Source organism: Ruditapes philippinarum, unplaced genomic scaffold, assembly GCF_026571515.1.
Source record: "Ruditapes philippinarum isolate M1 unplaced genomic scaffold, ASM2657151v2 ctg2299_1_1_1_1, whole genome shotgun sequence".
Lineage (NCBI taxonomy): Eukaryota > Metazoa > Mollusca > Bivalvia > Venerida > Veneridae > Ruditapes > Ruditapes philippinarum.
The window spans coordinates 194,072-208,767 of NW_026861485.1; the positions used below are offsets into that span (position 1 = coordinate 194,072).

At 31.2% G+C, this 14,696-nt stretch overlaps 1 protein-coding gene across 1 annotated transcript; it reads left to right on the forward strand.

Moving 5' to 3' along the window:
- Window positions 1–9,219: 9,219 nt before the first annotated feature.
- On the forward strand, window positions 9,220–13,434 carry LOC132715787 (cadherin-7-like). Its single transcript, XM_060698855.1, has 5 exons — window positions 9,220–9,366; window positions 10,801–11,047; window positions 11,564–11,685; window positions 11,980–12,048; window positions 12,859–13,434. The coding sequence occupies exons 1-5, from the start codon at window positions 9,306–9,308 to the stop codon at window positions 13,110–13,112; spliced, it is 753 nt and encodes a 250-aa protein (XP_060554838.1). The 5' UTR covers window positions 9,220–9,305; the 3' UTR covers window positions 13,113–13,434.
- Window positions 13,435–14,696: the final 1,262 nt, after the last annotated feature.

The following is a 14,696-nucleotide window of genomic DNA, read 5'->3' on the forward strand; positions in this document are numbered from 1 at the left end:
TATACTATACGCATTGACGTAGATTGTATATAAAGTATGTCAGTTAATTTATTCGTCACTAAACCGAACAATAACATATATTGACACGGAAAATAATTAAAAGAAGATAACCCATCATTTTGTGAAACAAAAGCTGTTAACAAATAACAAATAAACATTTTTCGCGTGTTTTGTACCCTGGTACGTCTTTAAAATTCATAAACCATTTTTCCACTATACTGTCAATTCAAAATATGCAATTTTATAAGCAAGAAAGAACATCAGAATTATGGCAAATGTCGATATTGCTGCAACAAAACATATTATTGTTTTGTTTTCAAATTACAAGTTAATATTAATCAACGCAGGCTTCTCATGAAGTCATCATTTGGGACAAATTCGAATCGAATTTCGGTGACGATGTTTATAGACAGATATAACATCCTAATATCAAAGGATAACACAGAAAAGAGAAAGCCCGGTACCACGCTTGTTTCCCTTGGGGTCCTTCGATACAATCGGAGCTCCTCGGATATTATCCGAAATTTGACGGAAAGGGACGTAAAGATGCAATTGCCTAAGGTACTTTCGGTATTTTCATGGTGATGCTGGAAATGGAATATAACAATCAACTTTTCAGAAAGTGAATAGTTTACAATGGACATAAGAAGTAATAAAAAATATTTTCTAAATTGAACATAAGAGGTTCAGCAACATTCAAGCAAAAAATTCATTTGAAGCTTCATGCCAAGATAAGCCAAAAATTTCCAGAAAATCAAATTTAAGAAAACTGTACTATTATTTCAAGAAGTAAAAGGATTCAGGACTCAAGTAATGATTAACATGGTTTGCCGAGGCTTTAAAAAGTCGCCCAAACGCCGCTTTTCATGGAATGGAACCGAGGCTGCAACATTTTCAATATGCCGTTTTGGAATTTCTTTAGGGATTCTTACTCTCTATTTTATCGCCACACCAGCGTTGTTTGTGCCTTGTGGAGGCTGTACGAAGTCGTCCCATACATTCAATGAGAGATGTTATATGTCCGATCCTTAAAGATCGTTCAACACGACATTATTGTTGTGTTTGTGGTATTTAAAATTTCATCTATTTGGCTTTTTCGATTTGGGTGGTTCCAATATTCCTACTTGAATAATGTTCAATCACCCTTAGGATATGTTGCCTGTCTTTTAAATTTGTCTTTTGACGTCTTTTCTGTGATAAGCAGGCTTCATAACCTCTGATCCCCTTTCAAAATTCCATTTTATTTAGTTCCGCCCATTGTTTTCTCGTTTAGGGCATACGCATTCTTTGACTTCGGCTCACACATCGATTTTGAAAACAGACGCATGAACACATCTGCGGATATTTCTAAATTCAAAATGTCATCATTTTTTATGTTTAAATGTTGAATTCTGCTTAAGCCGGTGCTAGGGGGCGTGGACGGTATCTTACACTTTCCACTACCGTCCATGAACAGGCTCAATCAAACCGAGCCTGCAACATTTTACAATTTTGCCGTGTTGGGCTTTCTTTAGGAATTCTGTTGTTCTCTATTTCATGGAATGGTACTACTGTGTCACATTGAATGCTCCATAACCGTCAGCGGATGTTTCTAAATTCAAGATTTACCATGTCGTGTTTAAATGTTTAATTCTGCTAAAGCCAGTTCTGGGGATGGGGTGGGGGACGTGGACGGTAGGCTCAATCAAACCGAGTCTGCAACATTTTCAATTTTGCCGTTTTGGAATTTCTTAAAGGGATTCATATTTTCTCTATTTTGTGCGACACATTACTGATTTTGCAGTAGTTTTCAACATATTTCTTCTGCCTGCGCAGTAAGGCTAATTCTTTACGTGGATTGTAAGTACCATTTGCAATGTGGAAATTACTTCATAAATCGTCTGCAGCCGTGTTCATAGGTTATATAAACGTCACGATAATCCAACGAAATGCGACGTTACAAACGTGCAGTATTATAAAGTCCATGCTATTTCAATATACATGTATTATTAGCTTTCCTGAATGTATATAATATTTCAGCAGAAATAAATGTTTAAGTTTTTTATGTTATGATTATAATTGACTTCCTTTTCAGAAGGTTCTTTAGTATGCATGGTAATGACAAAAACTTTTCCAAAAAAGCTTTATAATTTATTAAACGACTTAAATTTCAATAGAATACCAGTATCATTTTGCTGATATTTTTGCAGCCCAGACAAGCGGAATAATTCAACTGAAACTATTTTAATATCAAATTGAGCTGTCTACCCTATATATAACAGCTATGTTGACTTTATTTACACTTTAACTTTTCTTTTTATTATAAAACTCTGATATTAGAATAGAATACTAGTATGTTATGTAATATGCTCCATCAAATTATATAACGGCATTTAACGATATAGAAACTGGTAAGATACATGATTTCAATTTTGAGGGTATTAATAGAATGTATTTTTAGTATTTTAGTTTTTAATCCTCATCTATATTTCACATAATTCAATTTATGTTAAATTGAAATCAATTCAAAACGCTTGATCTAACCGCTGTGTGTTAAAAACTGGCCAGGAACTTTGCATTTTTTATGTGTGAAAGCTATCCAGGTATCGTACAGAACGTCGGTGGTATACTTAGATGCCCGTTCGTGCCTGAAAAAATGCTCAGTGGGTCTTCCTCCACGAATACAGCACGACCTTTACAATGTTAAAGCGACGTAAAAACCCAACTTAAAAGTCTTATTGAAGTATTATAAAAAGACTTATTAAAAATACCATATACATGTACTATTGCCAACTTGGAATATCCTTTTTGATGAACGAATAACATTATCCCCAGACTTGGCATTTTTAGCACGCAATTTTAGATCACGCTTTAATGCATTGAGTAACCACTATATACTTCGTATGTTATTTTAACATGCTTCTAAAAATGTCCCCTTTTGACTGAGAGGTTACCTTGACTGAGGCCGCATCAGAAATGCAGCCACCGTTAATCTCTGCGTGATCGTAAGAGGCGACTAAATTGGTTCAAATTACTGGAGTATGTGCATCTCTAAGCTGCAGCAGGTGAGGTGCTTTTGACCCCTGGTGTTGCTTACCTGAGGTTCACCAAATTTTATTTCTTGATTCGGCATCATATGACATAAATTGTTTTCGTGCACCGTAAAGCCAAGCAAAAAAGAATCCGATAGAGTTTGAAAATTTATCAGGATAAAAAGTCAACAGTCGCTACACAATTTTGAATGTTTTCTTACTTTCTTTGTATGATGTACATGTATTACAACTTACACAATACTAGTATTTTTCCTTCATCCTTATTGACTCCACAGAACGCACACTGCTAGAGTTAGTGTTTTACATATTGTCTCAAATGCTTTGATTGAATCACAATATGAGATCTTTTGTCTTTTCATTGTCCTTAAGGGGGTTGTTATTTTCGGATACATTTTGCTATAATTTCACAACATTCGACACAGATATATAAAGAACAGTGCTTGATTACGTAGTGTTGTAGTACAATTCAATTGTGTGCTCTTTCGACAAATGTAGTTTCATGATTCAAAGGCCAAACACTATTCTTACAAACGGTAACGTACTTTATTTTCTATAGAACAAAGATGTCTTTCTTGTGGTATATCAAATTTCACTTTTAACGCCTGTTTAACATCGCTTGTCTCGGGTGAATATTTATTTGTATTTCCATCAGTAGGATGTGATATCTGTATATTGCAATAATATCATACTCAGAGATTTATTACAGTCACGATATTAAACTGATAGTTTGTTTTAGGAGAGTGAGGTGTTAGCTTTAAAGCGGCCTTAAGCTTGCTTTACTAATTGTTAAATATGTTAATTTGTGACAAATCGTTTCAAATAATTGTCAAATCAAAAGAATTAAGTTTGAAAATGAAAGTTGCTGTCATTAAAATACATAAACAATAAGGAAACCCTTCGATACCTCTATTCTACCTTTCCGCTCTTTATATGTAAATAAGTAAAGCGGACGATTCGTTTCCCGGTATTCTATTTTTAGAAACGAACGTCACTGTCGCGTTATAAATAGCTCTCGGAACGATGTGTTGGAGATGGCTTAACAGTGATATGATGCACTTTTCCAAGATAAAATTACTGAAACACTTAGTAACAACGCAGTCATAGAATTTTTTCCAACAAAAAATTAAAGCTTAATGCCGCTTTAAGATAGCTTTTAGTCTATTACGCTGAATAAAAACAGAAAATCATAAGATGTGTCCTTCACCAACAATGTGTTTGATGATGTGAAAATTCGATTAAATTACAAAATAAAACAAATAACTTTCTTTTGAAGAGTTTTGGCTAGCCGAAGCAAATATAATATTTCAATTCGGTGAAAAAGAGTCACGACTGTTTGTTTACATCGTTTGAAAAAGGACTTAGGTGGTTCAAGTGGCAGTGATATATAATCTTTGAATTGGAATAACATATCTTTTGTAGTGGCAGATTTACAATTTTATCTTGGATTCACATTTTGGGGACTGTCAATTACGTTTAAATTGATCGTATGTCAAGCCACTTCACATTATTAAGCAGGTAATATTTGGGTGTAGTGATTTACACAAGCTACTTTAATGGAATTAATTTTATAACCTCACCACTTCTTCTTCTTTCTTTAAGTACAAGAGAAAAAAATAAGTGCAACTTTCTTCATAAAATATACCAGTTTTTTATATATAAATACCATTTCAGTGTGGAAGGGACTCGTTTTACGAAGCTAAATGATACAGGAAAAAAACGTTGACCGCTACATTAGGAAACCCTATGTTATTGCAAAATATGTTAGATTACAACTCAACCTTCCAATCATCTATTGAAAATAATCTTATTCCGCACATATCATAATCCGTCGTATTCTTATTGAATTACAAAATGTAAAAACGTATCAATTCTCCATTAAAGTTAAATCGTCAATATGTCTAAGGTTATGTGTACTTTGTTGGGCAGGAGTTATAAGTTTTGAAAGATAAGAAGGTGAGATACGGTTTTTCATTTATACAAAAAGATTAATTTGTGTTTGCTTCTTTTTCTTTCTAACGATTCCCATTTGAGGTCACTGATTAGTTTGTTAATGTTACACCGTTTCCTAGCGCCTGTGAATATTCTAGCTGCTTTATTTTGAACGGATTCCATATCCTTCAGTTTAGTTCTTCAGTTAAATTATCCCAGACTACATCAGAATATTCAAAAAGTGGTCGTAAAAAAGAATAATGCATGCGATCTAAACTTATAAGTGATAAGATAAATTTAAAACTTCTGAGTAGCACAGGTCTTTCAAGGCCTTATCAAGTACTAAAGGAATATTGGTTTTCGAACGTGCATCGTGAGATAAAGTTACACCAAAAGGTTTATGTGATGAGACCTGAGCTATCGGTGTAGAGTTATATGCAACAAAGTGTGGGATGAGACGTTTAGACAATTTCCTTGAAAAAAAAACCACTTGGTTTTGTTTTAGCTGGATTAAAAGAAACAAGTGAAGCACTGGACGAAGAATGTATCCGATACAAGTCTGAGTTAAAACTGGTTGGTTATCTACGACTAAATCAAACTCGTGTCATTCGCAAAAATGTGGACCTTTGAAAAATTAATTAAAGATATGTTGTAACTGAAGTTGTAAACCACTCTTAAATGATATAAAATATATGTGTATAATTATGCTTATAAAACAATTTTCAAACATCGAAGAATATGTAAAATATGTACAGCAAATATTCGTACAAATTATATGTAATCATTGAAATAAATGCATTCATTTCTTATTTTGAACTTTGACTTAGTCTTAAGTTAAGAGAAAATAAAATTTTTATTACCTCCCTTTATTTACATGTAATGTTAAATCCGGTAATATCTTGATAAATAATGCTTTTTGATACTTACAAAATTGATAAATCTTAACTTGAGCATCATATTTATGATATAAAACCATAAATAAATGTGTTACAGGATCTTTAAAAGCATATACCACTTATATACGGAATAGAAATATGACAGTATTTACAACATTTAATCTTTATTATTCATTTTGTTGTTTATCCATTTTGACCCTTTTTAAAAGCAAGACAAATAAAGGTCACTCCTTTGATTAATATGATTTATGATTAAAATAGCAATAAATAAGTAAATAAGATTACAGAACACAAATGAAACCCATTCTTCATAAATATTTAAACCCAAATAGTTTAGGGTGAATAATCTCAAACTTAAGTTTTAATTTAAACATGCTTCTTGAAGTTTTTTTTATTAGGTTGTTAGATTAAACAACAAGGCGAAATGAACATTCAGAGGTTAAGAACAGTTTTGGAGTCACCTTTAGCATTCAAAACATTTAAACGTAGTATGCAAAACTATGTTTTAGTGGCATTATGCTATTTCTTTCGGTATTAAATGTAGCTGCATTTGTAATATAATAATGGCGATTGACCAATAATTGTTAGTGAAAGATGTTTAGGATAAAATCAACCTAAAAGACTGTCCACCTCTTCATAACAATCAAACAATAACGATGACTTGTAAACGATGTTAATAGATATTTTGTGGGGCAAATGAATTATTGATTAAAATATTAAAATTAACATTTATGGGAAAATGTAGTTATTTTGATTTTTACCAGTGCACTCATTATTTGCACTTGGATGTGCGAAATATCCATTAAGAGTGTTGTGTAGAAGTATTTATTTCAATTTTTTATTGACACCATACAATTTTGCCAAAAGAAATAAATAAAAGAAATAACTTTATGCTCATTGCTTCAACAATGTTGTATAATATGGTCAAAACAAATGCTTAAATGCTGTATTACACTGTTGTTTTTTTCCATCATTTTTTTTTAATTTCACGAATTCTTATTCTTATTCATAAATTCAAGCTACATGACTCCATGTGAGCCAAAACATTTCAAGAAATTTAATTTTGAGAAAAAATTCATCATTCAAGTAGTGATTTACACGTAGTGCAATGAACGAGTAATCTTGCAGTATTAATTACCATATTTCTACTGTGTGACTGCGATGACTAACGCAGTTAGATTTTTGTGTGCATATTTTGACCTTTATTTGGTAATTTACGTGAATTGAAAGTGCCATTTGCAATGTGTAAAGTACATTCTTTGTTCACTTGACAATACATTACTTTTTTATTCATTTTTTCAAGTTTTCATGAAAATTAGCATGAATCTGTAGGCATTCTTCTTTGAAAGCAGATTGATAAAATGGTAAAAAACTTGTTTTCTTGATAACTTATTATGAACTGTACAGTAAAATAAATAACACTGGTGAATGCAAAATTTTTAAATTTGGGTTTCTTTCTTTTTAAATAAACAAAAAAGAAAAAAAAGGGGTTTTTTAAAAGTTTAAAAGAATTTTGGTTTCGATTGGGGAAAAAACCCAAACCCTTTGGGGGGAAAAAATTAACAAAGGGGTTAGAAATGTTTTTTAAATTTTTTCCAAATAACTTTTTTAAAACCCTTTGGAAAAATTTTCTTTTAGTACCCCTTTAAAATTTGGGCTTGGGTATGTCCCCTATTTTCAACCCCCTTCCATTGCCCACATGGCAGCTTTGAAAAATTTTAAGTTAGGGGGCAGGGTGCAACGAGCCAAAAAATATAATAAAACATTGTTTTTTTGGGACGCTGCCCCCCCTTCCCAATTAGAAAATTTAAAGATCTGTATTTGTTTTTTTTTAAAATTTTTATTTTTTAATCGTGATGTTTCTGTTTAAAATAATCCAAACCAAAATTTTTTGGCACGCAAAAGAAAGATGTTTTTTTTAAATATGATTTATATTTTTGTTTTGCACTATGGGTATGGTTGCGTTTATAATTTATTGTTTTTGTACTATTGGTACCAGTGTGTTGAAATTACTTTTGAGCGATAATACGATGTTATGATTATTCATTTTGCAATAAATTTAGGTTTTTTTTCTAAAAAAAAGTGTATCAATACATTTTTTTTGCATCCCGCTCCCTTTTTTCACAGATAACCTTGCATTGTATTTATCATATCAAATTTCGCAACGTCATCATGACATAATCCACAATATGTTAACAAAGTCTCCAAACTTTTAACGTTATAAGCATATTAGAATTGTTTTTTCAAAATTCGTTTTCATCCGTGGTTCTACTCAGGTGCCCGTTCGTGCCTAAGGTCTTCCACCACCAGTAAAGCTCGAAATTCATTGTTTAACCTATACTGTGGTGGTGCGACGTTGAACCTAGCCAAAAACATTAAAGCCGATACTTTCTCTTAAAACACATGATTTCGATCCTTAACTTCGCAATGTTTTTGATATTTTCTTTGATACGGACATTACTTCAATTGACCTGCATTTTTGGTGTTGATGGCAGAAATTTTATTACTTTTAAGAAAATACAAAAATATTTTTATTTTCACTTTTTGTGAATGGTTGGGAAGTTACCAAACTTTCAGATGTTCAATTATGTTCAGTTTAACACAATGCAAACATCTTTTGCCGTTCGATTTTATGTGAAAAAGTTGATTAGTCAGTAGGCTTTTAAATAATTCTGTGGTTAAATTTCATGTCTCACCATTACGGTGGATATCATATGGCGACTTTCTAACTTTACTGGTGGACGCACCTCCCTGCATTATTATAGGCACGAACGGGCACCTGACTTTCAAATGTAATGGGATAAATGCAACACAAAACTATTTTGAGCTCAATCTTATGTGAAAAGTTAGTTTGTAGTTTGTACATTAAAATGCTGTCAAATGTTCCAGTACTTGTTATGATCATTTTAACAAATTGAGCGTGTATTAATTACTAGCGTGTTCAAATCCTTAAATCAAAGACAAAATTTTGAAAAAAAAGAGTTCTTTTTTCTTCTTTCTGTAGCAGTTGCAATAGGTGGCATTGATACATTAATTGTTCCTTAAACAACCATATTGTTCTGCATACATTATTGAAGTATATCAAGTTTATTAGAATAATGTCTTCAAATTACTTGATATAAGAATATTTACACTGATTTGTTTAAGATTCTATAACATAATGATAAAGAATATAATTCTGATTTGTTGTTCGTTTAGCATTAAAATTTGAGATAATTGTATCAACAGCTGTATTATCTATTATTTAAAACACACCCATTTATTTGTTTTAAGATCTGAACATGAGATTGCCTGATTTTTATTGGCTGATTGAACCTTATCTTTTGGAATATAAGCTCAGCGTGATGAGTTAGTTTGGTTAAGTTACAAGACTTTTTTTCTTTATGACAAAGACACAATTATAGTTAAACCAGCGCATAATTTTGTCTTTTTAAAGAAAAAAATCAAAATGAAAATGACTTGGATTTCAATTATTAGTTTGGTATTTCTCAGTGCTTTGAAGAATGGAGGTAAATAACTTTACGAATAAATTTAAGTTTAATTTGAAATCAGTATCTTTTTATGTATAAATGACATATATTCAATTACTGCCTGTTGCAAGCAATAAAATTTTCTGTTCTCTTATTGCCTTTTTTGTATTGAAAATGAATTTATATAAATTTTTTTTTTTTTTAAAACATCACAGATGGATAATGATATAATTATTTAGTAAACTGTAAAAGAGAAAATCAATTACTTTAATAATGATTATATTAAATTTTCTAAACAAACTTTCTGTTGCAATATCACAAATCAAAATCAACGTAAACAGCATTTGTCGCACAAATAATTTTGTTTAAAAAGATTAAAAAATATTTTATTATAATGAAAATTCAAGAGAAGTTAAAATGTGAGTTTGCTTTATGTACAGTTGTTTCATTTGTTGTAAAGTTGGTTTTCGGCTACAACAGGTTATTATAGAATCATTACATAATATAACATACTATGACTCAGAAGAATCTTAATGAATATTTTACTAAGAACTAAGGGTCTGAGTATTCTTTTATTTCAAATGTAGATTAGATTATAACTTGTGTTAATTCTAGCCTGCCCAATACACAAATTGTTAAGCTTTTTCTTTGCCTGGCCTAGAAATTAAGTTGTCCATGAATCATTTTGAAAGTCACTGAGAGTTGATTACGTCATTTTGCACTTGCGCTCATTAACGCGCGCATTATTGAAAAATAATGCCGAGAAGCAAGACGACCAAATTAGATAATGCCCTAGATCTTGCCATCATGACCTTGCAATTCCAAAGTTTTTGTCATTAAATATAGTAACATAGGTATTATCCTTGTTAGTATAATGTAAAAACAGGTCTTGCTACTATTCAGATTTATTAGTTTAATAGCACTATCAAAAAGGTTATTGTTTTAACATTCATTTAATCATTACTTTGTGACATCTTTCAATTGGTTTAAATCTTTAATTCAACTAGTTTATCTGAAAATCAAATTTTAAAGTAAAATGAGAACAGTTTATATTAAAGCACATACTGTGAACTTGTTTAGCTTAGTATACGAAACATTTAAGTTAAGCGAAAAGGAATAGTTAGATCAATTATTAAAGATTTTGTTGATTTAAACTTTGTCAACATTTGCGTTTAATTTCCATTTGTATTCAAAAGAATGTGTCATCCTAACGATAAGATTATTTTTTCTATTGTAAAATAATTTCAAATACTTCTCTTGAGCAAACTATTAAAGAACATCACATAATCGGAAATAAGTTAACTTTTATTTTATGTTTAGAAACATGCTTTTACAAACACCTTAATACATTCAAAAAGCTCTTGAATATACATGTATGTTTACAAGTAAAACAAAAAACAAACAAAAACAAAAACTATGAAATATCCCAGAAACGGGATATCATTAAAACACATATAACAACTTCTCAAACAGATGCAGTTATTACTGGTTGGACCGTGCCATCAATAACCGGGGCTGATGGATCAGGAACGCTCTCCATTCAAGAAGATCAGACAACTAATGCAAAGATTGAAACATATGTAGCAACCTCGGTGTCTGTACCCGTTGCATACTCTCTAGTAACACCTGTTACTCCATTTGCTTTATCTACGACTGGTGAGCTAACAATAACAGCTGCGCTGGACTTTGAAACAGAGAAATCTTACACTTTAGAAGTCAAGTTCGTAATCTTTTTGCGCTAATTTCTACAATATGTTTTTTCTTCAAAATATCTAAAAGTGAAACGATTGAAAAGCATTCCATATAAGATCTTAAAGTGTGACAGCATATTTTTAAGCGGAAAAGAGAAGCGATCAGCTGGTTTTGAGTTATCTGTCCTTAATTTTGAAATTTGAAATTCCTTCATTCTTTTCAAGTGCAGATAATTCATAATCAAGATAACCAATACCTTAGTTGTGTACCTTTTTTAGCTGACTTTTCTTACAGTGATTTTTAAATTTCAAGAATCGGTATATAGTATAATTTTTCTATACTTAAACCTTTGCCAATTGTCTTTAAAATAAGCAATTCTAAAGAAACTCCAGTCCCTCATCTAAACTGATTGAGTTGGGTTGTGAAATTCCATGAAATTTGATATTATGAATACATATACTAAATCAACCAACAATCATTCATTTGATAATCATAGCAGCATAGCTGTTTTCTTAACATTTTTCTGACATTTCATTTTTTCTAGAGCTGTAGATGATAATGCAGATGTTGGAACTGCAACTATCGCAGTTACTGTTACAGACGTAGCTGACACTCCAGTATTCTCAACCACATATGCTCCATGTATACTTGACGGTTCACAAGAGGGTATTATTTTGTTCTTCAAATGTTGCATTATTGACAAAAAACTTTCAGTAAACATATATTTGATTAAAAATTTGTTATTTGATCACATGAATCAGAATAAATAATTGTTTAATCTAGTTGAAAAAGCTTTTTTTTCGTTCAATTTCTAAAAGCTTTTGTAAGCAGTGTATATTTTCATCTCTTTTTGTTCATTTCTTGGTCGTTCTTAAACAATAAATTAACAAGTTAATATCTTTTCTTAAAAAATGCTGGTGTTCAGACATAATGATAGGTTATTCTCTTTTTTTTAATTAGATGCAATATTAACAACAGTTACAGCCACGCCTGTAAATAGTGCCAACACAGTGACATATTCAATTTCTGGTAAGTAACGAATATTATTTTCAACCATGTAGAGGATTTTTACAAACTAGCTTTTTTCACATTTAGATGAATTGTCATTTCTTCATCTGGTGATGTTCCTTTATTAGCTTAGAAATTTTCCTAATAGTTTAGGCGGAATATTATGTCATGACATCCGACAGTAGGTGCTAATATATTAGTCGCCAACTGTTTTGGTGACTATTAAAATGTTTCTCCTACACGTATGATCACTTTACAAACATCAAGTTTTGTTTCCCTATGAAAGTTACAGGTTACATATTCCTTACATAGGATGAAATCAAACAGACCGCTTAAAAGAAATACCCTCTTCTAATTGTAGGTACCGTTTATCATTTTTATTCGCAAGTATCTAAATTTCGCTTTATTCGCGGACAATAATGTATATCGAGAAAAATAAATACGTTAACATTTATTCAATTTTATAAAAGAAATTTAAAACTTGATTACCTATTTTAGTTTTGCTATTGTCTGAAATGTCTGCAGGTGAAAACTTAATCTCTGTTCCTTGTCTTTTTCTTGCCTTCTCAATTTTCTCACCTCCCAATACATTAGTATAAAGTAAAGAACGTAAACTATTCCGGGTTAGATTTTAGCTAAGTTTTGTAAACAACGGTTGAGTAGTCGCTCAATACAGATATCAAGAATAGAACATTATTTGTGAAGTAATCGTGAAATGAAATCAAGAGCTGAAATATATTTCAGTAGACAAATTTGCATTCATATCTTTACATGGCATACGAAATGTAACATCGTAATATATAATTTTCTTTTCTATTCCATTGTGTCTAGGTGGCAACACTGGGTCTGCTTTTAAAATTGATACTACATCAGGACTTATACAAGTTGCAGCAGGAATTACCTTAGACAAAAATACAGAAGCGACATTTGACCTTGAAGTTACAGCTATAGACAATGCTGCTTCGCCTAACACTGGGACGACAACAGTATCTGCTACAGTTAAAGACGTCTGCGACAACGGTTCCTCTTCTGTTACATTCAGTGCTTTCTTGCTTCTTCTTTCCTTCCTGGTAGCCAAGGTGTAAAGGAAACAAAGAACATTTGAAAAAAAAGGAACAACGATAATGATTTTTCTTCTTCTCTTTCTATCATTTACGTATTTGTCATAATATTTGTTTATTGTATTGTGTTTTTTTCTCTTATAGAAATAATTGTGAGTTAAAGACATGTTAACAAAGAAAGGACATATCATACAGTTTCCAACATGAGCTTTAATTATATAAGAGCAAGTCACATTCAGTCTATTCAAATAAATTTCTGTACAAATCAAACTTCAATTACACTTTCATATCTTACAAATAATCATAACATTTTAACCGATTTTTTCATTCGATATGAACAAGATACTTCTTTGTATAGAACTATTAACATTGGTAAACAGTTTAGTCTCGCTATTAAGACCATTTTGGGGCCCCTGTAGAAGTGGTCTTATTATCGATTCGGTCTTATTTTAGAGACCTATGATATGTAAATCTGTAATTGGTGGTTATCAGTAACCATTGAAATCGCTGCAGAAATATAACAGTTTGAACAACACAAACCTTATAAATCTATAATGTGAATTGGATTTTTAGATTAAGTTTTATGAGAATGTGAGAAACAGAGAAATGAGTTTGCTATGAGATATAATTGCATCGATGTGAATTCTTTCTCTCATGACCATTTTCTTGTCTAAACTTGTTAAGATTTACAATGACGTCTATGAACAGGCTAAATCAAACCGAGTCTGCAACATTTTCAATTTTTGTCGTGCTGGACGTTTTTAGGGGTGCCATTTGTCTCTTTTCTTTAAACATTTCTGAAACATGTATTATATTTTTCTATGGAAATAAAAGAACTTACTGCACTAAGTCCTGTCGATTCTATTGTTATTTTTCAGTTTTAATACCAGGATTTGTGAACAAAAACTATTATATGTATGTCTCTCTCGTCCCTCACCCAGACACCCACCCCAAGTCAAAAACCCCAAAACAGGATAGTTTATATATTAGATGATTTGCAGTTGATTAGTATACAACTTGGAATTTGAGCTAAAATTGACAATGACAATGCTGCATAATGAAAAACCCTCAATTAACGACATAAATTGAATTTTTCTGTATTCAACTTTATCTAAAAACAAAAGTGCCATTGCTTCTTTGCTATCGGATTTTCTAACAGAAAAAGAAATACAATGTATGTGTAAACCTACACATTGTTCATGTATTAAGCGAGATGTTTTCTTGACGTAAATAACTCATCTTTATTTCGATAATAATTTGAAATATAGCCTATAAACTTTGAAGCATGTTATGTTCTAACACGAATCATACTAATAAATTAAATTTCGTTTTCATTTACATGTCTAAAATCCATATAAACTCCATATTTTTGTCGCAGTCCTTACACATATATTGTCAACAAACAAAATTATTTTATTGTCACTTATGCGTGATAAAAATCAGATTCAATCTGATCAAAAAGAAGTCATCTTAACAGTGAAAGCTTACCTTTATTACACTTGCCCTGCTTGCAACGAAAGTGATAAGCCTTTGCTACCAGTCATTAACAATCAATCAAACCGAGCCTGAAACTATTCAGTTTTTGTTGTTTAGGGCGTTCTTAAGAGA